Here is a 25,284-nt window from a genome sequence, read left to right as displayed (position 1 = left end):
TAAGGCAGTACTTCAAAAATAATGACTTACCTCTTAATAATGATATAGCATTTCAAATGAATGATTTATTATCTCAGAATAATGACTTAGTATTGCAAACAAATAGCAATACACTTAATAAATAAAAAATAGGTGGTAGATTTGTTTTATTTAAAGGGGTGCTTTGTGTGTAAATCAGTCCTATTTAAACGCTTTAACCACCTCACAGCCCACCAACTGAGCAGCAGCCTAACCTGTGATCAGCCGGACTCCGGCAGCGCTGTGGGCAGCCCTGAGCTTCTGCGGGGCTTAAAGCTCAATGCGGAAGCGCTGAGGGCAGACTGGTAGCTGTTCCAGCGTTTAGGGGCCAAAATAAAACATTTTAAATCATCGTTTTTTTAATTTTAAACCGCACTTTAGCATTTACTCCCATCCGCCATGATTCTGCTGGAGATAAACAACCGGATCATTGAGGAAACCCTGACGCTGAAGTTCGAGAGCGCGGCCAGCGGGTGAGCAGACACAAACAAAACTGAATAAAAACGAATAAAACGCGTATTTAGCTCTGAATGCTGCGGTTTCACTGCTTATTAGAGTGTTAATGCCCTTTCCGTGTCCACAGAAGGGGCTTTTCATTGTTAATTATGGCTCTGAAGTTCATTAAACCGTTCGCAAGCTTCTCATTCGAATTTTCCCGTTCCACCATTTAAGGTGGAACGGAAAATTCGAATGAGAAGCCAACTTCTGCCTCACGTTTGAGCATTAATACGGGGTGTGGCTGTTTGTATATACCTCTGTCTGACTCTGTCTGTCCTAATCAGCAGGTTTCAGCTCTTTATGCCCCTAAAACAGCTGAAATGACCATTGCAGCCAGCTGGGATTTGCTCTACTTCTGCAGCAGGACTGTCTAGATCTGTGTTTTTTTTTCTGCTTGAGGCTGTGAAGCTGCACACTGTTGTCTTTTCCTTATAAGGTTTGGCTGCACTGCTTTGCTCAGTCTCTTTTTGGTCCCTCCCTAACATGCAGCCTCGCCTGACTTCCTCTTCCTTCCACACTGTAAACTTATATTAGCTGACTTTACTTTATAAAACATGCAAAATACAAGCCCAGTCATTTTATATGGCTTTCGTTGAGCTGGCAGTGAGTTCTGCTAACTTTTGAATGAGTTAGGTCAACTTTAACCTCTTATTGACCAGGGTGTGTTTGGGTTTGTCCATCTGAATTCACATGACCAAATCGTTATTTTTTAATATTTTATAAAAAATTATTTTTACAGAGCAGATCACTGAAGAGATGCCACCTGTTTATAGTTTATAGCCCAGATTTGTGGAAAAATGGGTCGACTTTCAGTAGACAAAAACAATCAGACTTCAGCTTTTTCTATTATAAGGGTTTAAAATTACATCACCCATCTATTTGACTGGAACGAAGACAGTCACAGCTCTCATATGACCCCCACCTTCTGAATGTAGCTTATGAAATACGAACGTTATGAAGAATATGACGAAGTGCGTTTTGGAACCACCGGTGGTTCCAAGGAGTTTGAGAGGCTACTCAGCCTAGTTAGGTTAACCTCTCATTTAATTACCCCAAATAGAGTCACTGTACTCTGTAAAATTGTTTGAACTCGTTACATTAACCTCAACACAGAACACCATCATGGTGAGAATAACAATGTATGCAAATGTGATGTACTGTTTTGCAGGAGAATATGCCATAACACAAAAATAACATTATGCGAAGAGAAATTTAAAAAATTAATAAATAAATGTTAACAGAAACCAGCACAACTGCTAAGAACGCTGGGAGGTTTTTGGGCCAAATGCTCTGTAGTCTGTAGAACTTATTCACTGATCTTAACTAGCTTTACTTAAGTTACTAAGGCATCAAGGAACAAAAAGTAAGTGTGACTAGATTTGCATGAGTAAGTTTAACAAATGAGTAAAATAAACCAAAGAGGAATTAAGTCAGTGCAGTTTTTATTTATATATATACAGTGCATAAACATTTTTCTTCTATAGGCCCTGAGCAAACCCGCCTGGACCACCTGTAGTACCGTGGTTCTGTTTAATCACTGTCACTGCCAGCCCCAGTCAGGGCCGGGTTTCCCAAAAGCATCTTAGATCATCTTAACTAGTAGAGAGAGTGTTCAGTGTGATGCTCACTCTACCAGTTTAAAAATCTTCTTTGTGCTAAGACGCTTTTGGTGAAACCCAGCCCTGACTTTGATAGACCTTCACATTTGTTGTGGTATATATTTTTGAAAGGATCACTTATTTTGAAGTGATTTCACTTTTACAGATGTGTGAAAAAGTGAAATCCTTTTACAGACTATTCTAATGTCACTATGGAGCATATATTTCAAATAACTCTGACATTCACCGGTGAGATTCACAAGTAATTAACAAGAGTAATTAAAAAAAAAAAATCATGAAACCATGGAAGCCTGTTATTATAAGTTTTTCCTGTTTCTGGCAGCAGTGTGGCAAAAATATTAATGTAGTCTTTTTAAATAATGACTTGTACTTTTAAAATATTAATTTACTATCCCCCCAAAAAAATTATGACTTAATATATATATATATATTTTATTTTGAGCTATTAAATGCCTGGAAATTAGGTAATAATTTTCAGGATAGTGAGTCATTATTATGAGTTATTAATATTATTAAGTCATTACAAGGTCAATACCTTTAAGAAATTAAGTCATTATTTCAATAGTAAGTCACTATTAGGAGACAAGTGTCAATATTTTGAGATACTTATGAATTTTGACATACTGCTCTTTTTTTTTTGTCCTCTACCTGGTGGGAATTGACTTTCATAAAATTACATTAATGCGTTTATTACTGTAAAAGAGAGCAGTAGGAGAATTTAAAATATACATCATCATTAATTATTTATTTATTTGTACTGTCTGGTAATGGAGTTGAATTGAGATCGGGACAGCCTTAGTTATAATACTGCAGTACAGTCAGAGTCAGACTGTAAATCGTTTTATTACACCATTATTAGGCGCTTCCGCAGTCTGAAGCTATTGTTTGAGTGCTAAAGTAAAAGAGTCGTGGCTGCAGGATCTTGATTTTATCTTCCAGCAAAGTGGCTGCTGTCTTCTGTCCAGAGATTCTTTCATCTCATAAAAATACTCTCTTTTGTGTTCAGGAACAAGCCTGAAGTGGTAGAAGTTACGTTTGCAGGTAAGTCTGAGTGCTGTACAGACAGTAGGTGGGACAGTGATGCATCCTACAAAGACCCATAATTTAAAGACAAGTGGCTTTAAAACCTACTTTAATCACCTGGTTAGTAAAAGGAGTAACTGTTTAAGATGAAATTTCATATCACATTTCAGTGGTTGAGATGTAAACAGAGTGATTCAGAGTGGTTTGGTGTGAAATGGTTCAGACTTCTTTACAGTGGTGGTGATAGGAACCAGGAGTCACCATGACTACAACACAGATATAGACATTTTATTTACTATCCAGAACCGCCAGTGAACCTACACGAGTCTGCTGAGTTTATATGGAATGTTGATGATGGTGAAATAGTAGAAAATCTGAAAAAATAAGTTTTCTTTGGGGACTATTTTGCCTTAAAACACCCTGTATGTATCCATCCACGATTAATGTGTATTAAAATGATGTTTTAGGCCAAAACCGTATTGTGGAATAATCGTTAAACATGATGTCAGACATCAGACAGTGTATTCATAGCTATTTTGTTTAACAGCTGCAGACTCTGGTTCCTATCGCTACTACTATGAACAATTTTGACTCATTTAAATTCAGACCACTCTGAATGACTCTGTTCATTTAATTACGCAGAAAATTGGAAAGGTCAGTAAAATTTCCCTTTGAATGAGTAGTCAAGCATACAGTTTTCCCTCCTGACCCCAAGTGTAATCGATCAGCCAAGTCAGGTTTAGTGTCTGAAATTTGCTTCTTCAGTCCAGCACTAGAGCTACAAGGCTAATATAGCTAACAAGTAGTAGAAGTTTACACCCCCCCAGTTAGCGTAACTGTGTGCCCCGATTACATACCTGCCTCAGTTGTTGAAATAATCTCAAGTAGACTTGCTTACGGTCGTATGCAAAAGCTTGGGCACGACAAAATTCAGGGTTAAAGATAAAGATGGCTGTTATTTTTTTAGCTACTCTTAAAAAAATGGTTCTTAAAGGGTTCTTTAGTAGAGAAAATGGTTCTATATAGAACCATGTACACTTAAAAAATGATGATGCATGATCAGGTGGCATGAGTGTGCTATAGATGGTTCTGTATAGAACCGTTTTGAAAAGGTTCTACATAGCACCCAAAAGGTTTCTTGTATTGTTACAAGTTTGACATCTTAACAATTGAAGAATTGATGGAGAACGTGCTGTAGATGGTTCTATATAGCACCCAAAAGGGTTGTTCTAGTGTTACAATACCTGGCTTGTAACAATAGAAGAACCCTATTGGGTGCTACGTACAACCATTTTCAAAAAGATTCTGTATAGAACCATCTACAGCACATTTTCTACCAATCTGAAGAACGCTTTCATGATGCAAGGAACCCTTTAATCATACAAAGGGCCTTTGAGTGTTCATGGTTCTATATAGAACCATTTTCTTTACTACAGAACCCTTAAAGAACCATCTTTATATATACATATACAGCATACTGTTCTGTAAGTCAACATTACGTACTGATGACTCTGTGATGTGATATTAGTGTGGTTGGTGTATATTGTTCTACGCCTGTTGGTCATTGTTCTTTAAGCCTCTCATTGTGTAAATAAGTGTAAATAAACTCTTCTGTTTTGTTCCTCGTGCTCTAGATTTCGACGGTGTGCTCTACCACATCTCAAATCCCAATGGGGACAAGACAAAGGTGATGGTCAGCATCTCCCTCAAGTTCTACAAGGAGCTGCAGGAGCATGGGACCGACGAGGTACGATGACTTCCTTCCTCGTCAGTTTAGTGGTCAGAGCTTTACGCCAGCAACTGCAACAGAGGGTTAGTTCAGCCTCAGGTCATCAGTCAGCTCAGTCTAATCGCAGCAGTTTAGGCTCAAGTCAAGTCCAGCTAGCAGGACGCTTTAGCCCTAATTACAGGTTAAAAAAAGTCTCAGTGTAATTATATAGTGTAATTCTAATTACGGTATTATTGAGAGCAGAGATTTAGAAGTTTGGACACCTGTCATGTTAATAATCATCATTGTTTTATTCAGTAATAACTTATAAAAAAAAAGGTGGTTTGTACGTTTTATTCAATATTTAATGTTTTTAGGGGCACAAAACCATATTAAACAATAATAGTATGTTAAAAGAGATTAAATAATAAGTAATGTACATGTAATGTAATTAAAACTTCATTTTGGGCATTAATTTTATTAGAACTTAATACTAGATATTAATTTATTGAATCAATTAATCAATCACCTCCAATCAGCCTGCAACTTTTAAAGTGATTTTTGGTTTGTTTTTAGTTATTGTTCCATTTTTATTATTCTGTTCTTATTTATTTTAATATTGCAACACTATTGTATTACTTCTTTTATTTCTTTATTTATTTCAGTAATTATATATTCTGTTTATCCTTATTTTATCTTATATATTAAGTTGATATACTGTTGTAATTTTAATTGTTTTTTTGATTTATTTTTTTATTTACTACTATGATTATTATTACTTTTTAGTGTGTGTAATGTATTTACTATTTAGCTTCTCAACCCCTGTTTTCTGTATTGGCTCGGCTACATTGTAAATGAGGGTCTCCCTCAATGTTGTCTGAGTTTAAATACAGGTTAATTGATTGAATTTATTAGAACTTCATTTTAGGTGTTAATTTTATTAGAACTTTCATATGGAAATAATTTTTACGAGAACTTAATTTTTTAGTGTTTTTCTGCTTTCTCAGTCAGTTTAGAATCTAAAGCTCTTCACACATCTAACATTTCGACATATTTTACAGCTTCATACTTTTTATTTAGAATCATTTTCAGATTGTTTTATTACTGAAACAGTGGCGCTGGGCTTGAAGGGTATTTCAGGCTGAGGGCAAAACTGGAACTGGAGCTTAACTCCGCCTGACGTGAGTGAATATCTGCTGATGATGAAGTCTTAGCCAGTCAGATCTGTGGTCAGCTCTGGCAGGTGACCTCGCCCGACGACAATAAGTAAATATGGTTGGTGAAGTCACACTTTACGCTGCTTTTGTTTTTTATTTCTGTCTTGTTGCTGTCCGACACAGTCTGATGATCACAGTCTGATCTCCACGCTGGACGGAGAAGCTTTCTGTGGTTTTGAAACAGGAAGTGCCTCTGATAGAGGAAGTCACTCTGTTTTAAAACAAACAGGCTGTCGGTCAGTGCAGAGAACTACACGACTGTAGTCAACAGTATTGAACAATGTTTGCGAGAGTCTCTTCTGTATTTTTGTTGTGTCGAAAGTAGGACTGTCAGGGCCTGACCAATACAGCGGTTGGCCAATAATATCAGCTGATATTGATGACCTTTTTTATTCATATTGGCTAAAATATTGCTGATCACATGCTGATAGTCTTTTTTTGGCCACAGGGATTTAAACTTAGTCTCCCACTGAAAAACTAGGTTTGCCTCTTGGGAACCCAATAAGAGTCTGTTTAACTACATCACAGTAAAACACACTGGACTGGAGAATTTAAATACAAAACACCATCATGGTTACAATAACAAAAACATGTAAAAAATATATCAAAAACTTATTTTTTATAAAGAGAACAGATTAAAAATAAGAGGTAATATTTAAACCTCTACCTGGCAGGAATTGGCTTCCATAAAAAATACATGAATGAGTTCATTACTAAAAGAGAGCAGTAGGAAATTTTAAAATATACATTATCATACAAGCTGAGAACTTATCAAGTGAATTTTAATTTTTTTTTTGTAGTGTTGTAATTGAGTTGCATTGAGATCATGACAGCCTTATGTTATAATACTGTCAGTACAGTCAGCACAGTCAGCACTACAATATATAGATTAAGACTGAGTTTCTGCTGCTTATTTGGGTTTAAGAAATGTGATAACAAAGAACTGATAATCGTATCAGTCAGTAAAGCGCTGTTTAATTAAAACCACTGTTGTAAATAATTAAAACCTGAGATATAGATATAAAATGACATGGACCAGTGTTACTGGTTTTTAGCAGTTGTGATCTGAACTATTAGCCCCTTAAAACTGGTATCGGCCACAAAGTTTTCAGACCGACTGTCACTATTGATTTTATTACTGAGTGACTGAGTGGAATTGGGTTTTTAAAAACAATAAAAGACTCTTAAGAAAATAACTGAGTGAAAATAAGTTAACACATTGCTTACGGAGCACACACTTAAATTTGGTATTTTCCTGTGAATTTTAGTTCACAATTTCTGTTTAACATATTGGGGGAAAAATGCATAAAATTAAAATGTGCCGTAACTTTTGCACAGACCACATTTTTACAATATGTTAAATTCAGCAAATAAGCAGTAATTGTACCTTAAATCATATGGTCTCACCTCATTTGGACAGTCCACTATTGTCCCCTATAGATTATCTGCAGATGTTCAAATTGTTAACAAACTATCTGTTGAAATTCAGTTGATTCTAAACAGTGGTGGGGTTTAGGGTTAGGATTTGGACCAGGGTGAGGGTTGGGTTTAGGTTTTGGGTTGAGGTTAAGGTTAGGGTTAGGATTAGAGCAGGTTTAGTGTTAAAGCAAATGATGGTCAATTTAGTTGAATGTAGCTTGCAACTTTAAATGAAGTATTTACAAAGCATCTATAGTGGACTATCCAAATAATATCGGATTTATAAATATTATTTACCTTTAGAAAATTAACAACAATGTGGAATTTGACTGGGGGTGCCCAAACTATTGCATGTGACTGTAAGTGAGCGTATTCATCAGGTCCTACTGTGTGTCTTACTGTGAGAGAGAGCAATAGGAGAATTTAGAATATGCATAATTATCAGACAAACTGAAAACTAATGACTGCTGAAATTGAATTGATTATTATTAATCTTTTAAAATCAAGTAATGAGGTACTTCTAAAGCCCTATTGGAGCTGGATTATTATTACTGGAGGAGCTCTGGTAATGTAGTCTGTGCCTGATTTGACTTCCCCAGATTACACCAGATGGCCTGGTTTACGTCAACATTTGGCACCAACAATAAACCCTAAAACATGACACTGGACACTCAGCTCCATTTAGCTGTTAGCATTGTCTTCAGATCACGAAAAATGGAAGAAATATGGAGGTGCCGTTTTCTATTACCCGGTTTTATTATCACATTATTGAGATGTTGAACAGGACTGGTGTTACTGAGGAGCTCTGAGTTCAGTGAATTATAGAAGGTAAATCACTCTGGAATTACAAGTTTGCAAATTTATAAAGACCACAGACGTTGCAGGTTCATACTGGACTAAAATCACGGATCTCACAGTAATCACTCAAACTACAGCACCTAAAACTAATCCAGCTCCAACAGGGGTTTAGTTATTGTGAATAACTGAAAGCTGGAGTGAGTTGTGACTCTGGAATCGGCCTGAAGGAGGCGCCCTGCTGCTCCCAGATGATGCAAACGAACATTCAAACCATGTTTCTGTGCTTCCACTAACAAAAGGGTCACATGCACAGCGTATGCAAATTCTGAGGAACCTGCAGTGAAGTGGGAGCCTCTGCTCTCAGCCTCAGCCTCACAAATCACCTTCCTTATGGTGCATCTTCTAAAGTGTATCAGCACTTCAAGGATCATTTTTGCAGAATTTGAACATCATCCAAAGCTTGTTTAGCTCAGTTTCAACATCCACGTTCAAAATGAGAGGAGAGTTATGACAGTTATGAAATATTATAGCTGAATGTATCTTAGTAAATACGGTGTGTATGTCATGGTGTACAATAGAGATGTTCTGACATTGATGCCGTGTTTGGTTTCAGCTGCTGAAGAGGGTGTACGGAAACTTCCTCGTTCCAGCAGAAGATGGTAAGCTGAGATCCTGTCTTTGTTTTTGTTTGTTTTTTTTGTATGTTTTGTTTTTTTTTTTATCAGCTCAAAGTATTTCATGAAATTTTATTTATTTTTTTGCTCACCAAAAGCCAAGATCATAGGATAGGAAGGTTTTTTCCGTCCTTAGACGCTCCTGGTTGTTGGTTTTAAAGGCTCATATCCTACATTATTCTTGTATAGTTAAAGACAGCAGCCAATCAGAACAGAGCTCATTTACATACGTCAGTCTTATAGTCACAGAAACAGGCTGTTTAATTTTAGGGGATAAAGAGTTGGAAAACAGTCATGTGAAAATGAGTTATGACCATTTTTGGCACAAAAAACACCCAGATGTTTTTAAGCGAAAGAAATATAATGCAAGAATAATGTAGGTTTCTTTAAGTATTCTTTAATAGACATGCTTATGTGACTTCTGCACTGTATAACATGCTGTTATCTATAATAATGGGCTAAATTGTGGAGATCCCATAATTCGTTAGCGAACTAAAGATGTCAAACCGACTTCAGACGTCAAATCTGAGGTTTCTAATACAAAGAAGTCCATGTTTTTGAGTAAAGAGGAAACTGACAAAGTCAGGGTGAGATTTATTGTCATTCATTCTCATCACATATGTGAAGAGAGAAACTCAGGACACAGTGCTACATTTAACACACACAAACAAAAAGATGCTTCTTTATAGGCTCTTTAGTAAAGAAAATGGTTCTATATAGAACCACGAACATTTAAAGAACCCTTTGCATGATTAAAGAGTTGTTGGCATGATGTAAGGGATTGATAGTGAATGTGCTGTAGATGGTTCTATATAGAACCTTTTTGAAAAGGGTTCTATACAGCATCAAAAAGTGTTCTTTAACTGTTTCGCTGTCAAACCTGAAACCATAGAAGAACCATTTTTGGCGCTGCATAGAACCCTTTTTAAAAAGGGTCTATATAGAACTATATAAAACACATCCTCCATCGATATGAAGAACCTGCAAAGGGTTCTGAGTGTTGCTTGGTTCTTCTTTATAAAAGAACCCTTGAGGTTTGTAGAACAGCAGCAGACAGATAATACAAACTGAGTAAGCACTACACAATAAATTCTTCTGTGCAACATAAAATAACTATACACTGATTTTATACCTCATAAATGGCCAGAGTTGTTATTACACAGTTCTATAATCTACGAATATCTCAGCCTGTTTGCACTAAAGTCCCTGTAGTTACTGAATAATAAGCCTTAGTGTGTAATAAGCCTGAGATTTTAGGGGGTTAAGCACAGGGCAGTAGAGAAAACAGACCAGTTGTTGGTCCACAGCAGCAGTAATAGTTGTACGTGTATTTTTATGATTGCAGTGCTGATTGGTACTAACAATAGTGCTTTATTAATGCAACCACAAAGATTAATAAAACTGCATACTTTTACTTAATAAGTTGATAAATTTGATCACTGTTATTTGGCTAACTGAAGCCCTGCTTGGTGGGAATGTCCAGTTAAAGGGATCCTCTTTCAGAGCTAAACTGATTCCGGTGTCTTTTCGATTCAGGTTACAACGTCTCTCTGCTCTTTGACTTGGAGTCGCTGCCAGCCAACCGAGAGGAAATGATCCACCAGGCTGGCATGCTGAAGAGGAACTGCTTTGCTTCTGTGTTTGAGAAATACTTCAAGTTCCAGGAGGAAGGGCGCGAGGGCGAGCAGAGGGCTGTCGTCCATTACAGAGATGACGAGTCCATGTAAGTGACCGTCTACTGACCTCTGACATTTTAGTACATCCTGTATGATTACTCAGTAACTAGTTATTTTTACGCTGCATATTTCTCTCTATTTTCATTCCTTCCGTCTTTCCTGACTCATAGGTTAGCTAACCCTCGCACTTGTTTGCCTAATATGACATCTCACTCAGTAACAGCTCAGCTCAGTTTTAGGTCTAAAGTTTGCTTCCAGCAATATGCCTCACTCATACTCGCCTCAGACTGGGTCAAGTTGTTAAATGGCCCATGTCCCTGGGCTTCAAAACATACTATTCGCTCCCCAGTCCATATGGTCCATATATGAAACGAAACTGGTTTTGAACTCATTGTCTTTTGCAATGTCACGAAAGCACATTTACACACCGGGTGATTCAAAAAGATTCATCCGATTTCAAAGCACCGTATTTTTCAACCGTGAGGCGCCTAGGAACCAATCACAATCCAATTGAAGGAGGGCGTTGTAGAGTTTCTGACCGTCGGTATGGCAGTGAACCTCCAGCAGCTCAGAGCATTCGCCGTTGGTACCAACAGTTCCAAGAAAAAGGTCACCAGCATCACCAGATCTCACTCCGTGTGATGTTTTTTTGTGGGGGTACCTTAAGGGTTCTCTTTATGTGCCACGCAACAACACTGGATGATCTCCGAAATCGCACTGAAAGAGCCGTGAGTGCAGCGACACCCGACATGCTCAATCCAGTATGGGATGAATTTGACTGATGTTGTCTGTACAGCTGGAGGAGGTTCATACTGAGCACTCGTACAATTACATAATAAACTTTATGCTCATTTAAACCATTTACAGTTCACTGCATTGTTCTCTAATGATTTACAAGTGAAATAAATCATTTTGAAATCGGATGAATCTTTTTGAATCACCCTGTATATCTGCCTACTCAGGCTATAGCAGTTCAGCTCTGCCCATTTACACTGAAGCTATAAGGAGTGTTTCAGCCTGGACTGCTTTTTGAATGAGGCACAATACAAGGCAGCCAATCAGAACAGAGCTCATTAACATATATCAGTCTTTAAGGGACAGTAACAATAATAGCCTGTTCAGTTCTAAGTTGGTTGTAAAATCATCACGTGAAAATGAATTATGAATTCTAAGTAATCTCAAATACTTCAAATAACTTATTTACACTCTTTATAAAGATGGTTCTTTAGGGGTTCTTTAGTAAAGAAAATGGTTCTGTATAGAACTCTCAAAGAACCCTTTGCATGATTGAAGGACTCTTCAGATTGATGATTCTTTATAGCACCAAAAAGGTTCTGCTATTTTTACGATGTCAAGCCTGTAACAATAAAAGAGCCCTTTTGGGTGCTAAATAGAACCCTTTTCAAAAATATACAGCACATTCTCCATCATCTGAAGAACCCTTTCATGATGCAAAGAACCATTTAATCATGCACAGGGTTCTTCGAGTTTTCATTGTTCTATATAGAACCATTTTCTTTACTAAAGAACCCTTGAAGAACCATCTTTATGTGTATGTGGTTGGGTTTTGGACAAATTGAAGAATGAACATTGCTCATATTTTTGTCTGTTAAATTTTTGTCCGTTGTTTCTTTCATGTACTTGTTAGCTAATTTAGTCTCATAACTGCAGTGTATAGACGCACCACATATGCCTTTGGCGTATCAACAACATTTAAAGGAAAACTCAAAGGGGAAGTCCACCTATTTTTTTCAAATTTCTGCAAAATTCAGTGGTTGAGATGGAAACAAAGTCATCACATTTTTTGATGTAAAATGGTTCATTGTAGAGAAATGTACAGGCTCTAACTTCTTTGGTGGTGGTGATAGGAACTGGGATGCTGTTTATATGTAACGCTGGTGATGGTAAAATAGTGATAAAGCTGCAAGTATAAGTATTATTTGGTGACTGCTTTGACCGACAAGGCCTGCATGTGCCGTTGGGTTTAGAAAAGTACATTTTAAGCCAAACACTTCTCAGAAATATCATAAAACAGTGTCTCATGCAGCAGGCAGAGTATATTTATAACAATTTCACGTAGTAACTTTCTGTGAGGGAGCTTTCAGAGGTGGACGTCTGGTTCCTATCACCACCACTGTGAACAATTCCGACTCAGTAAGTTTCTCTACAATGAACAAAGTCACATCAAACCACTCTGAATAACTTTGTTTACATCTTAATTACTCGATTCAATTACGCAAGTTAGGAAAAAAATCTGTAAATTTATGTAAGGCATACAGATTTTTTTGTAACATTCGTTCATTCATTCGTTCATTCATTCATTTAGCCAAACTATTGCTTTTAAGCACCTGCTGTACGGACCAAACAAATTAGGTCTCGGATCACCTCTCTTCCTCCGAGATCCTTGATTCATGCAGCTCCTAATTTAGTTTTTTTGGGGAAACACGTTGTTGTTGTTGTGGTTGAGATGGAAGAGTTGTTATTTGACTCCAGACTGAGTGGGTTCATCTCAGACGGGACAAAATTTGTGCCAGTTTTTCACAACTGTCGTTCCATCACCTCAGCAGTTTCCTGATTTCCATGGTTTCAGGTACGTGGAGGCGAAGAAGGATCGTGTGACGGTGGTGTTCAGCACGGTCTTTAAGGACGACGATGATGTCATCATAGGGAAAGTGTTCATGCAGGTTCGTCTCTGTGGAGATTATCAGGACTAAACAGAAAACTCACAAACACACACAGGCTTTTAGTGATATGTTGCAGATTCTGTTCCAGCATTTCTTCTTCATGTCTCTGCTTGTTGCCCCTTTCAAACAGTCACATACACAAGATTTCCAACTTTTTGAGCCATTTTGTAGTCCTGCTCTTCTAGATTGTGTGATAGCATCGAAATGACAGAGTTAAAACAAGCGTTGTCCTCCTTTCTTTTCTCCAGTTGCAGTGAGTCAGATGTTTGTAACAGAACAGGCATTTGGGCTGATGTGGAAATATGTGAGCTCGTGGATTTTTTGTAGAGTCTTTCTTCGTTCATTCATTCCTTTTTTTTTTGGGTACACATGTTAATACTTGGCTCTCATTGCTACTTGCCTATTAGTTTTGAAATTGTTACTGATTATTTTATAGTGTATATATAGATGCAGAAAGATTCATAGTAGTTACTGAATAACTCACAGTACATACTGAATAATTCATAGTAGTTACTGAATAACTCACAGTACGTACTGAATAATTCATGGTAGCTGCTGAATCATTTAGAATAGTTTCTGAATAATTTATACTTATTATATTTACGGCATTTGGCAGACGCTCTTATCCAGAGCGACTTACAGTGTGATCATTTTACACAGGTAGGTGAAGGTAGTGTTAGGAGTCTTGCCCAAGGACTCTTATTGGTGTAATGTAGGGTGCTCACCCAGGTGGGGGATTGAACCCCAGTCTACAGCGTAGAAGGCAGAGGTGTTACCCACTACACTACTTTACTGCACTTACTGAATATTTCATAGCAGAAACTGAATATTTCATCGGACCGAATAATTTATAGTGGATACTAAGTAATTCACAGTGTATTCTATAAGGTTCAGCCGTTTCAGGTAAGGGTACTTAACCCTTCAGAGCTTGTAAAAGATAATTAGTATCTAGGGTTCAAATATTTAGCCTGTGGGCCTGTGACATTCATGTTAATTGTACCTTGTTATACCTGTTTCTAATGGTTTATGAGTTTTCCCAGATGAGGTTGTGTAATGTAATGGGTCAGGTTTGATTGGCAGGTTGATTTCAGAATAAAGTATCTGAGAAATTATCCCCAAATTCCCACAGACCGAAACTTCATAGCCCGGAAGTTTGCATCTGCTTTGTCAGACTGTAAAACTACACACACTGCAGATTCATACTGGATTAAAATCACTCCACAATTATTACTGTCAGACTGTAAAACTACACACACTGCAGATTCATACTGGATTAAAATCACTCCACAATTATTACTGTCAGACTGTAAAACTACACACACTGCAGATTCATACTGGATTAAAATCACTCCACAATTATTACTGTCAGACTGTAAAACTACACACACTGCAGATTCATACTGGATTAAAATCGCTCCACAATTATTACTGTCAGACTGTAAAACTACACACACTGCAGATTCACACTGGATTAAAATCGCTCCACAATTATTACTGTCAGACTGTAAAACTACACACACTGCAGATTCACACTGGATTAAAATCGCTCCACAATTATTACCGTCAGACTGTAAAACTACACACACTGCAGATTCATACTGGATTAAAATCACTCCACAATTATTACTGTCAGACTGTAAAACTACACACACTACAGATTCATACTGGATTAAAATCGCTCCACAATTATTACCGTCAGACTGTAAAACTACACACACTGCAGATTCATACTGGATTACAACTACGGATCATGTCACTAATCACTCAAATTATAGGGCTATGATAGAGCTAAAGGGTATGGTGATGTTACTGATTTCATTCTCTCTCTCTCTGTAGGAGTTTAAAGAGGGTCGGCGTGCCAGTCATACAGCTCCTCAGGTGCTGTTTAACCACAGAGAGCCTCCTCTGGAGCTGAAGGACACGGACGCTGCAGTCGGAGACAACATCGGCTACATCACCTTCGGTAGCTTCAGTTGCAGCTAATTCAATTGCAAGCTAAATGGTGCAAGTGTTTAGCGTTTTTTCCAGATAGCTGTTACTTACATCCTACTGGACTTCACTGCTCGCTTGTCATCATACTTTATAGATAACTGAACCAAATTGGACCCAAAAAAAAGATGAAGTTGTCTTGAGGTAAAATGAAGTGACCCATTTGGAGTCATCATTTATACGAGTGAGGTGTGGGGATGAAAAGGCAGTGTCTAGCCTTTAGTTCTCATAATAAGGCATCCACTGTTCATCTAGCCCTTGGTTTACAGGACTGTAGGTGGATTCCAGTGGTATCCAGCTGCAACCAGGACCCATGCTTTGCAAAGCCTCAGCTTAGATGAGTGTTGGTCATCTAGCTAACTAGCTAAAGTGTTAGTTAAGTGGCTCCTGTTAATGTTATGCATGACAGAACTGTGCATAAACGGTTAGGCTTGTGGTTATTTACTTACCCAACTACGGTGGCTAGTGGAAACTGTACTCTCAAAATAAAACGGTCAAGGTTAGGATTATGGTTAATCACTATTTTTTTAAATTTAAAGCATTAAGGGCTCATGAGTGGCTGTCTAATCGTTGGCCCTATTATTAGGAGATTATGACTTCGGTCCCTGGTGATGCCAGAACCGCTGTGACCAGGAGTCCAAGAGAGCCCCCCTCTCTCTCTCTCTCTCTCTCTCTCTCTCTCTCTCTCTCTCTCTCTCTCTCTCTCTCTTTCTCTCTTTCTCCCCCCCCATCTCCCTATCTCTCTCTCTCCCCCCCATCTCCCTATCTCTCTGTCTCTCTCCCTATCTCTCTCTCTCTCCCTCCCTATCTCTCCCTCTCTCTCCCTATCTCTCTCTCTCTTCCTATCTCTCCCTCTCTCTCCCTCTCTTTCCCTATCTCTCCCTCTCTCTCCCTCTCTCTCCCTCTCTCTCCCCAACTCTCTCTCTTCCTATCTCTCCCTATCTCTCTCTCTCCCTCCCTATCTCTCTCTCTCTCCCTATCTCTCTCCCTCTCTCTCCCTCTCTCTCCCTATCTCTCTCTCTCTCTCTCTCTCTCTCTCTCTCCCTCTCCCTATCTCTCTCCCTCTCCCTATCTCTCTCTCTCTCCCTATCTCTCTCCCTATCTCTCCCTATCTCTCCCTATCTCTCCCTCTCTCTCCCTATCTCTCCCTCTCTCTCCCTCTCTCTCCCCATCTCTCTCTCTCTTCCTATCTCTCCCTCTCCCTCCCTATCTCTCTCTCTCTCTCCCTATATCTCTCTTCCTATCTCTCCCTCTCTCTCTCCCTATCTCTCTCTCTCTCCCTATCTCTCTCTCTCTCCATCTCTCTACCTATCTCTCCCTGTCTCTCGTTTACCCACCCAACTTGGTAGCATTGTTTGATATGGGGAGACCTAGCTAACTAGTGGATCTGACCATGATTGGGACAAAATTGGGTTAATTAGTGTCAGTTACTACCCCAACTGTATCAGTGAAGCCTGAACAACTTGGGGAAAATAATTGTCATGTAATTGTTTTCTGTACTTCATGCTACAGGATTTTTTTCCCACTAAGACCAGCATAGAAATTTTTGTGGATATGCTGATGTGACAGTCTGCTGGCTCTCAAGCTCTCCATTATGAGTTTAAATTTCCCAAATTAAAACTTTTAATAATTACAATGAATAATTACTATAATTATTTTAACAATTACAATGAAATTTGCAGCTCTTGCAATTTGAACATTGCACCCTTTCATATTGCGTTTTTGATAGAAAAATTTAGATAGAAAAGAATCGTTCAGCCCTGGTCTCAGCTACGGTGAACTGTCCCTGTCATGGTGCCACTTTTGCTTTTTGTGTTCATTACTGTGTCCATCGTTCCTCAGTTCTGTTAAACCGACTGTGATATGCACACTAACGAGTACCTACACCTGTTGCACGCGCTGTGAAGCTGCACCTGTGGCAGGTGTACCGTGTGCTGAACATCCAACTCGTCTCTGAACTGTCCGCACACTTTAACGAAAACAGTGACACACCTTAAGAGGCTAACAGCCCTCAGCTTCTGACTGTGTTTTATGACACGAGTCACTGTTGAACTAGTGGGCTCTGTCTGGAAACAGTGATTATTAACACTGCAAATATGTACACAGTTTTGTCATCTTTATGCAACGACTTGTATCAGTCGAAGCTGCTGCTTGCTGTAATGTGTGCTTGTTTTGACCAGCATAGCCTGCACAATTCATACGGGTCACATCATTTGTTTGCTTTTAATAGACTTTGCGGATTATCTTCAAATTGTTGTGTTTATTTGTTGCACTGTTTTAATCTGATCTTGATAATTTACACTTTACGCTTTAATTTTGCATTGATATGTATTTGTATATAGTGTATAAGTGTCTTTTTTCAGGTCATCTTTTGTTTTTTCACATATCCTTGGTCACTATGCACAATAAGGACTTGTAGTAGTAGTAGTAGTATTATTATTATTATTATTATTATTATTATTATTGTTATTATTATTATTATTATTGTTGTGCAAAGTAGAGTCCTACAAAGTGGGTGATGTGGCCAAAAATTCATATCATGGTATAATTAAAATTTCTTATGGTTTCTGTATATATCATGTTATACATATATTTTCAAATCAAATTGCTTGACTAAACCATTTTTTATAGGTTAGCTTATTATTCTGGGATGTCCCTTCACTTTTTAATCATAATGTTTAAGTAAACATATCTGAAATCTTTATATTGTGCAAAATAGTAATTCGCTTCTGAAATTCTGCAAGGCTGAAGGCTGGCTTTTCATTCTGCAGTCTTTTGTTCAGATTTATTGATCCACCTTAAATGGAGCAGCAGTTACATTCTGACACCTGTACAGGGACCATTTAAGGTGGAACGGGAAGTTAGCACAAGAAGCCAACTTTAGTCATAAACTGTTATCTCCTTTTACGTGCTGTGTGCTATAATCCTGTTCACTTTAGTTCTGAAGTAGATCTTTATCTTCTGCAGTGCTGTTCCCTCGTCATACGAACGCCAACGCCAGAGACAACACCATCAACCTCATCCACACCTTCAGGGACTACCTGCATTACCACATAAAGTGCTCCAAGGTGAGCTCACTGCAAACAAAGCCTCTTATTTTTTCTGTCTGTCAACACGCGGTGCTGTTAAAGCTTTTGAGTCAGTGCAGGGATTGCCTACTTCCCTCCCGACACACTCGGCACTTTGTGTGCCGACATGTGTGGGTTTGTGAGTGTAAGGAGGAAAAAATGCAGACTTGTTAATGTCTAATCTCGGTGGTGTTTATGAAGGTGGCGACAGTGTCTGACGTGTGAGCTGTTTCCTTTGTTAGTGCATTGAGGAGGGCTCTTTGCAGAGATAGATGGAGCTTTAAACACCACATTTATCCAAATTAGAACTGTTCGCAGCATCAATTACAGAAAAAAGGCATATTTTACTTAAAAGCAAAAGCTCTGTAATGCTCTATAAGAGTCATATGATCCACATGGTCATTCTGATAGATTGCAGCACACGGCAGGATGCGTAAGTGTCAGCTGTGCCTTCTATTGTTTAATTTAAAAAGTGATCTGTAATGTTCATATGATCCACGCGGTCATCCTGACAGACTGTAATACGCTACTGGAGGAGTATGAGGTGATGTGGCTTCTTTTATTTCATTTAAAAGTGCTCTGTAATGTTCATATGATCTAGACAGTCATTCAGACGGACTGTAATACACTACAGGAAGTGTAGTGGGCGATATGGCTTCTACTGTTTCATTTAAAAAGTGCTCTATAATGTTCATATGATCCACACAGTCACTCTGACAGACTGTAATACACTACAGGAAGTGTAGGGGGCGATATGGCTTCTACTGTTTCATTTAAAAAGTGCTCTATAATGTTCATATGATCCACACAGTCACTCTGACAGACTGTAATACACTACAGGAAGTGTAGGGGGCGATATGGCTTCTACTGTTTCATTTAAAAAGCTCTATAATGTTCATATGATCCACACAGTCACTCTGACAGACTGTAATACACTACAGGAAGTGTAGGGGGCGATATGGCTTCTACTGTTTCATTTAAAAAGTGCTCTATAATGTTCATATGATCCACACAGTCACTCTGACAGACTGTAATACACTACAGGAAGTGTAGGGGGCGATATGGCTTCTACTGTTTCATTTAAAAAGCTCTATAATGTTCATGTGATCCACACAGTCATTCTGACAGACTGTAATACACTACAGGAGACCCTTTAAAGGGGACCTATTATACTGGCTTTCCCCCCTTTGTCTTAGTGTGTTATAGCTTTTTGTGCATGTAAACAGTCTGTAAAGCTCAAAGTACACAAACGAGAGAGAAACTCTCTCCCACAGAAACCACTGTTCTCAGCTGCCTGAAACGCCTCGTTGGAATTCCAGCCCTTCTCCTTTGCTACAGGATGACGAAATCTCATAACACATTCCTTACTGCCCACCTACCAGCAAGCTCGGCACGTCGTCACACGAAAGCTTGAAAGTTAAAACTTACAGCTCTGGAACGTCCTGCTCCAGTCTAGCTTACGAAGGTGGATCGGCTCTGCCAGCTTGTTCTGCCTGACTTTCGGGATCGGACTCTGGCTTAAACTAAACCAGCAGAACCGATGCTGTTGTAAGACAGCGGTGTAGGGGCAGGATGCCGCTCTGGCAGTTGACCAATCAGAACAGAGTGGGCAAGCCGACCAATCGGAGCTCACTGGGCTCATCGGGAGGCGGGGCTTAAAGACGCAGGAGCTCTAACAGAGCGTTTCAGACAGAGAGTGAAAAGAGATGTACAGTATGAAAAAAAAAATGTTAGTGGACGCTTGTTAATCTACTGTAGTAGACCCCAAAATTAAATTATAAACATTAAAAATGAGCGTAATGGGTTCCTTTTAATGTGAAATCTCACTGATGTTTGTGTACAGTTTCTGTTGTTTCATAAGTTTTTCCTGCTGTGTTAGGCCTACATCCACACCCGCATGAGAGCCAAAACCTCCGACTTCCTGAAGGTTCTGAACCGCGCTCGTCCAGACGCCGAAAAGAAAGAGATGAAGACGATCTCGTGAGTATCTGAGTGAACACTCATGTTCAGGACTTGTAAACTGGCAGGCAAAAGAAATTGCTTGTAATTGCACAAAAAATAAGGGCAAAAATACGTTATCTATATTAGTGTGTTATCTATATTAATGTGTTATCTATATTAGTTTATCTATATTAGTGTGTTATCTATATTAGTGTGTTATCTATAGGCCTTCATTTAGTTATAAGGCCCTGATTGGTCAATTACCTTCATATATTTCTAATTTACTTGTAGTACTATGTTTACTTTTATTTGTATATAACGTTTCTTATTCCACTTGCTCCAGCTGGAACAATTTCCGAAGTGGTCTTAGAATAAACTCTATTCCTGTTAGTTATTTTAAATTTCATTTCTCATTACTTTGTCTCAGTACGTTATTTTATTTATGATTTTTATTTTCATTTTGTACATTTTCACCTAATACATTTTTAGGTGACTGCGCTGGATTTAGCATCATGAAGAGAAATGCATTTGAAAGCATGTTTTATTTTTCAAAAATAATCGAGAGAAGTCATTAGGTTTTCCTGTGTTATGAGTAACAGAGGCTGCCTCTTCGGATGAGCTTATGAGCTAACACTAAAGCTAACCAATACAACATTGGATGCTGACGGATGCCGGGTCTTGGCTTTTACATGAGGCTTTTTCTCCTAAATGGAAGATGTGCCAACATGTTAATTAATCAGAAAAACATATTTTCACTGTTTCTTGACCTAGATAGCATCGGCTAGAGTAGTTAGCGAAGAAGTCATGCTAGCTGTGCCTTCTCAGTCATGTGCCTAACAACACAACCTTGGCCATGCACTCATGTTAAGTTCATAGAAGAAAAACATTGTATAGTGTACAAACTTACCCACAAATACTTTCAAACTCGACACGTTTTGCAGTCTCGTTAAAACATTTAAGAAAGTTGGCGTCACTGGATTGTTAGCCTGTATGTTTTCTCTGTGCTCCCATTATGAAACGGTATGACTAAATTATTTGAACACCCTCATTATTTGAGTACTTGACTCTCCACACACCATCCACCCTGGTTACACTTTTCTTTTCAAAAATTTCCCACCATAATGCTGCAGTTGGGTTATTTTGGATATAAATAGTGGTTTTGCTGGCACTATGAAGGTTCTCACACCTCTCCCGCACTGGATTTGCTAAAATATGATACGTTATGCTTGGTGAAATATCCAGTCATGTTTGTTTTATCACCTTTAAGTGGTTGTCGTTTTGGCTTGTAGTTGTTTTTTAAACAGAATCATAGGGAAAGAAATGGACCTGCAGGTTCTTTTAGATTTATTCTTTCATTTCTGTAAGGTGATAATTGCATATGTTTAGAATTGATCCGATAACATGTTGGTACTTAGCTGGTGTCGAAATAATCACAAGCCCTGTTTACTCAGGATAAATGATTGCACCATTCATCATTTCCCAGAATCTAATCTATTGGCGTGAAAATGGCCTGCAGATACTGCTGCAACGTTGTTGTTTAGCCGCAAACCCGCTGAGAGCTTTTGAGCTCAGGCCAGCAGTAAAGCACTGCCAAAAGCAACACACCTGTATACTTTGAAGTCTGTCATCTTTTCTTCAGAAACGAGTAGATTTCAGATGGAGAACGTGTGCAGAATAAACGTGTGCACAATCAGAGCTGCTGCACTTCAATCTCACAGACATGCACACTGAGATTTGCTTAATCAGAACAGCAGGATATGTTTTGCATAAATGCTACCAGCTTAAAAGTGGCCTACGAGGAGGCAGTGTTGCCGTTTTTAAGTTTTGTAGGCACAGATTCCAGAGTAGAGGGGAGTTCCCATGGGAGTAGATATCATGTATGTTAATGTTTACCCAGTAAAAAGACCAATCTTACAAAAACAGCCCTCGGCAAATGGGGGAGGAGGGGGGTTACATGAGTGATTCAGTGCTTTGAAACTCTCGACTGGTCCATTACCTGTTTGTAAAGGCTGTAAGAAGATCTTTGAACATTAATATTAATATTGAGTAATAGTTGATTCACTCTAAGAGTAGGTGTTGTGGTATAAACCGAGTCTAGTCTACAGTTTCTCAATAGGTTGAATGAATAACCGACTCTAAATGTAGGTATTGTGGTATAAACCGAGTCTAGTCTACAGTTTCTCAATAGGTTGAATGAATAACCGACTCTAAATGTAGGTATTGTGATATAAACCGAGTCGGTTCTACAGGTTCTCATTAGGCTGAATGAATAGCTGACTCTAAATGTAGGTATTGTGATATAAATCGAGTCTGTTCTACAGTTCCTCATTAGGCTGAATAAATAACTGACTCTAAATGTAGGTATTGTGATATAAACTGAGTCTGTTCTACAGTTTCTCATTAGGTTGAATGAATAACTGACTCTAAATGTAGGTATTGTGATATGTAATTCCTTAAAAAGGCCATAAGGTAGCCATAATTTTCTGGATTGTTATCTTGAGATAACGAGTTAATAATCTTGTTATCTCGAGATAACAAAAGTTTTATTTTGAGATCACAATATAATTAACTCGTTATCTCAAGATAACAATCCGGAAAATTATAGCAACAGCCCATGGCCTCTCTGGATTTTTGTATAAAATAGATTTTAGTATAAATTTAGATTATAGCATTGGAAACTGTATTATTATTATTATTATTATTATTATTATTATATTTTTATTAGTAGTAGTATTATGAGTATCATTATACTTTAAGATCTTAAAAAGGTATTAAAACTATTTGATTTAACGAATTACGCAGCAGGCCTAACTTTACACTATAAAATGACTTTATGCTTCATGTTTTATATTAGGTCATTTTGAATAGATGTTTACCAATATTATTGACTATATAATGACTGTCCTTCAGATTGTGCCACTAACTCTGACTTTCTCTGCTCAGGGGCAAGACCTTTACTCGCTAACGTGACGCAGTGACCAAACAGACCTACAGGACCACGTTGAGACCAACCAGCACAGCCCCAGTGCTCAGCGGATGACGACATGCTGTGCAGCGCTTCAGTGTCTCCGTCAAAAAAGTCTGCAGATCCACCAGTGGACAACAAGAAATTCCTTTCAGTAGTCATTTTTGATACAATAATGTCTCTCATTAAATTGGACATTTGGTACTTTTGCCTTCTCTTCGTCGTCTGATGTGTTGTCTGAGTAACGTTTATGCAGTATTACACCTCCGTGTCTCTCACCATGTCTGTCGCACCAGTCTGGAATCATGAAACGGTTGTGAATAAACAAGTCTTGTAGAAAAGAGATGTTCATTTCTTCAAATCAAAGTGCTGCCTGATGGCTGAAAGATCAGATCATAAGAGCTGTAATTTTAATCACAGCATATATCATTAACAGCATTTTGCTTGTGATGAGCCTATAAAGTTTGGTCAAACAAAAGCAACCAAAGATACATGGAGAGGTAAACAATATAATAATATTTTATAATTTTTTAGTGATAAAATTTGTTATTGTGATGAACCTACTGGCAGTCTGGTGTACTAGGTTCTGCTTACAAGCCTCAGTCCAGAAAATAAAATGTATATTTTGGTCCTTATGGCCCTTAATTTGGAGAAAATAGTCACATTTTAAATTGCAGTCACAGTATTGGTTCAAAAAATCGCAATTAGAAATTTTCCCTAAATTGTTCAGCCTTACAGCCCTACTGAGTAACAATGTATTTGCAGGTAAAAAAATCAAACACAGCCCTTCGTCCTCCTTAACTTAAATGTTGATCAAGACATGTTTGAACATGAGTCTGAACTTTGCTTCTTTAGTTACGTTACATAACGTTGACTGGGGACATCGTCAACATTGTGTGAGAGAATTTGGGAACGGTAGCAGGATGGTTGTTAAAAAAAGTATATAACTTTATTATTGTTGCCCAAAGAAAAACATGCATCTCCATTTTTTACGATTTTTACTTTTCAAAATCATTAGACCACGGAATTTATCCTTTACATCGTGTAAACTAATTCTTGATGAATGGACCAATAGAAATGCTCCAAAACTGCTTTGAATGATGTCACTTTTCATAGACTTAAAAAGCGTTTTTGCCCTCTGCTGTGAAGTTACTATTTTGGAGATACTTGTTTTTCCTTCGACAGTGAGCTAATATTATTGATAATATTTCCAATTAAGTCTTTCACACCAATCATATTACATTGTTGTTACGAGCTAAAACAGAGGGCGACCGCATAATAGAAAATGCGCCACATTTTGGAAAAATATCCCTGCCAATTTCTTTGAAAAACTGAAAGCAAGTCCCCTGAAAAGGATTAGAAAAGCACAATAAATACAGGAAAAATGATATTATATTTAATAAATTGTTGAATATAATTAGAAATTAAATGACGGGCTGTCTCTGATGTTTGCATGGTACTGTATATTTGGCTTTTTGCTGAACTGTTTGTTTAGTTGATAAACTATATAAAATTATGGTGAATATACAGAACATAATGCAGACTCAGGTGTCAGTTGGCACTTGTTTTATTGTTGCACAGTGTAGACAAGAGGAGCAGAGGAGCATTTTTCAGAGGGAGAGAAGGAGAGTTAGAGGTGAAGTTTGGGGGCCCTGTTTCTTCTTTTGTGTGTAATTTTTGATTTTCGCTGTTACTTTTAAGTGAAATAAGAAAAGTACCTGCAAAGGTTTAGCTAGCCTAAAGCAGCTCTGTGCTGATCATAGGTACACTATATAGACAAAGGTATTGGGACACACCTCCTAATTATTGAGTTCAGGTGTTTCAGCCACACCCATGGCTAACAGGTCGATCAAATTAAGCACAAAGCCTTGCTGTTACAATAGACAAACACTGGCAGTAGAATGCCAGGAGAGCGTTACCTGCCTGACTGCACTGTGCCAGCTGTAAAGTTGGTGGAGGAGGGATGATGCTATGGGGCTGTTTTTCA

General features: G+C 38.2%; 1 protein-coding gene across 1 annotated transcript; it reads left to right on the top strand.

The window, feature by feature from the left end:
* The first annotated feature begins 251 nt into the window (after positions 1 to 251).
* Positions 252 to 23,638, top strand: LOC118812246 (actin-related protein 2/3 complex subunit 2-A-like). The gene is made up of 10 exons (XM_036577082.1): positions 252 to 491; positions 3,142 to 3,176; positions 4,793 to 4,905; positions 8,914 to 8,959; positions 10,511 to 10,697; positions 13,241 to 13,334; positions 15,171 to 15,297; positions 18,291 to 18,391; positions 20,271 to 20,371; positions 23,276 to 23,638. Exons 1-10 carry the CDS (start codon positions 418 to 420, stop codon positions 23,295 to 23,297), a joined length of 900 nt encoding a protein of 299 aa, XP_036432975.1. The 5' UTR covers positions 252 to 417; the 3' UTR covers positions 23,298 to 23,638.
* The last annotated feature ends 1,646 nt before the right edge of the window (positions 23,639 to 25,284 follow it).

The sequence above is a fragment of the Colossoma macropomum genome, unplaced genomic scaffold (genome assembly GCF_904425465.1).
Source record: "Colossoma macropomum unplaced genomic scaffold, Colossoma_macropomum, whole genome shotgun sequence".
NCBI lineage: Eukaryota > Metazoa > Chordata > Actinopteri > Characiformes > Serrasalmidae > Colossoma > Colossoma macropomum.
The sequence above is the reverse complement of the archived record's forward strand: the minus strand, read 5'-3'. Positions and strand labels throughout refer to the sequence as shown.

Bases quoted from the DNA above. Each gene is read 5' to 3' on its own strand.
- LOC118812246 (XM_036577082.1), top strand. From the start codon at position 418: ATGATTCTGCTGGAGATAAACAACCGGATCATTGAGGAAACCCTGACG. The intron at 8,960-10,510 runs GTAAGCTGAGAT...TTTTCGATTCAG, and splicing joins CCTCGTTCCAGCAGAAGATG to GTTACAACGTCTCTCTGCTC. The intron at 20,372-23,275 runs GTGAGTATCTGA...TTCTCTGCTCAG, and splicing joins AAAGAGATGAAGACGATCTC to GGGCAAGACCTTTACTCGCT.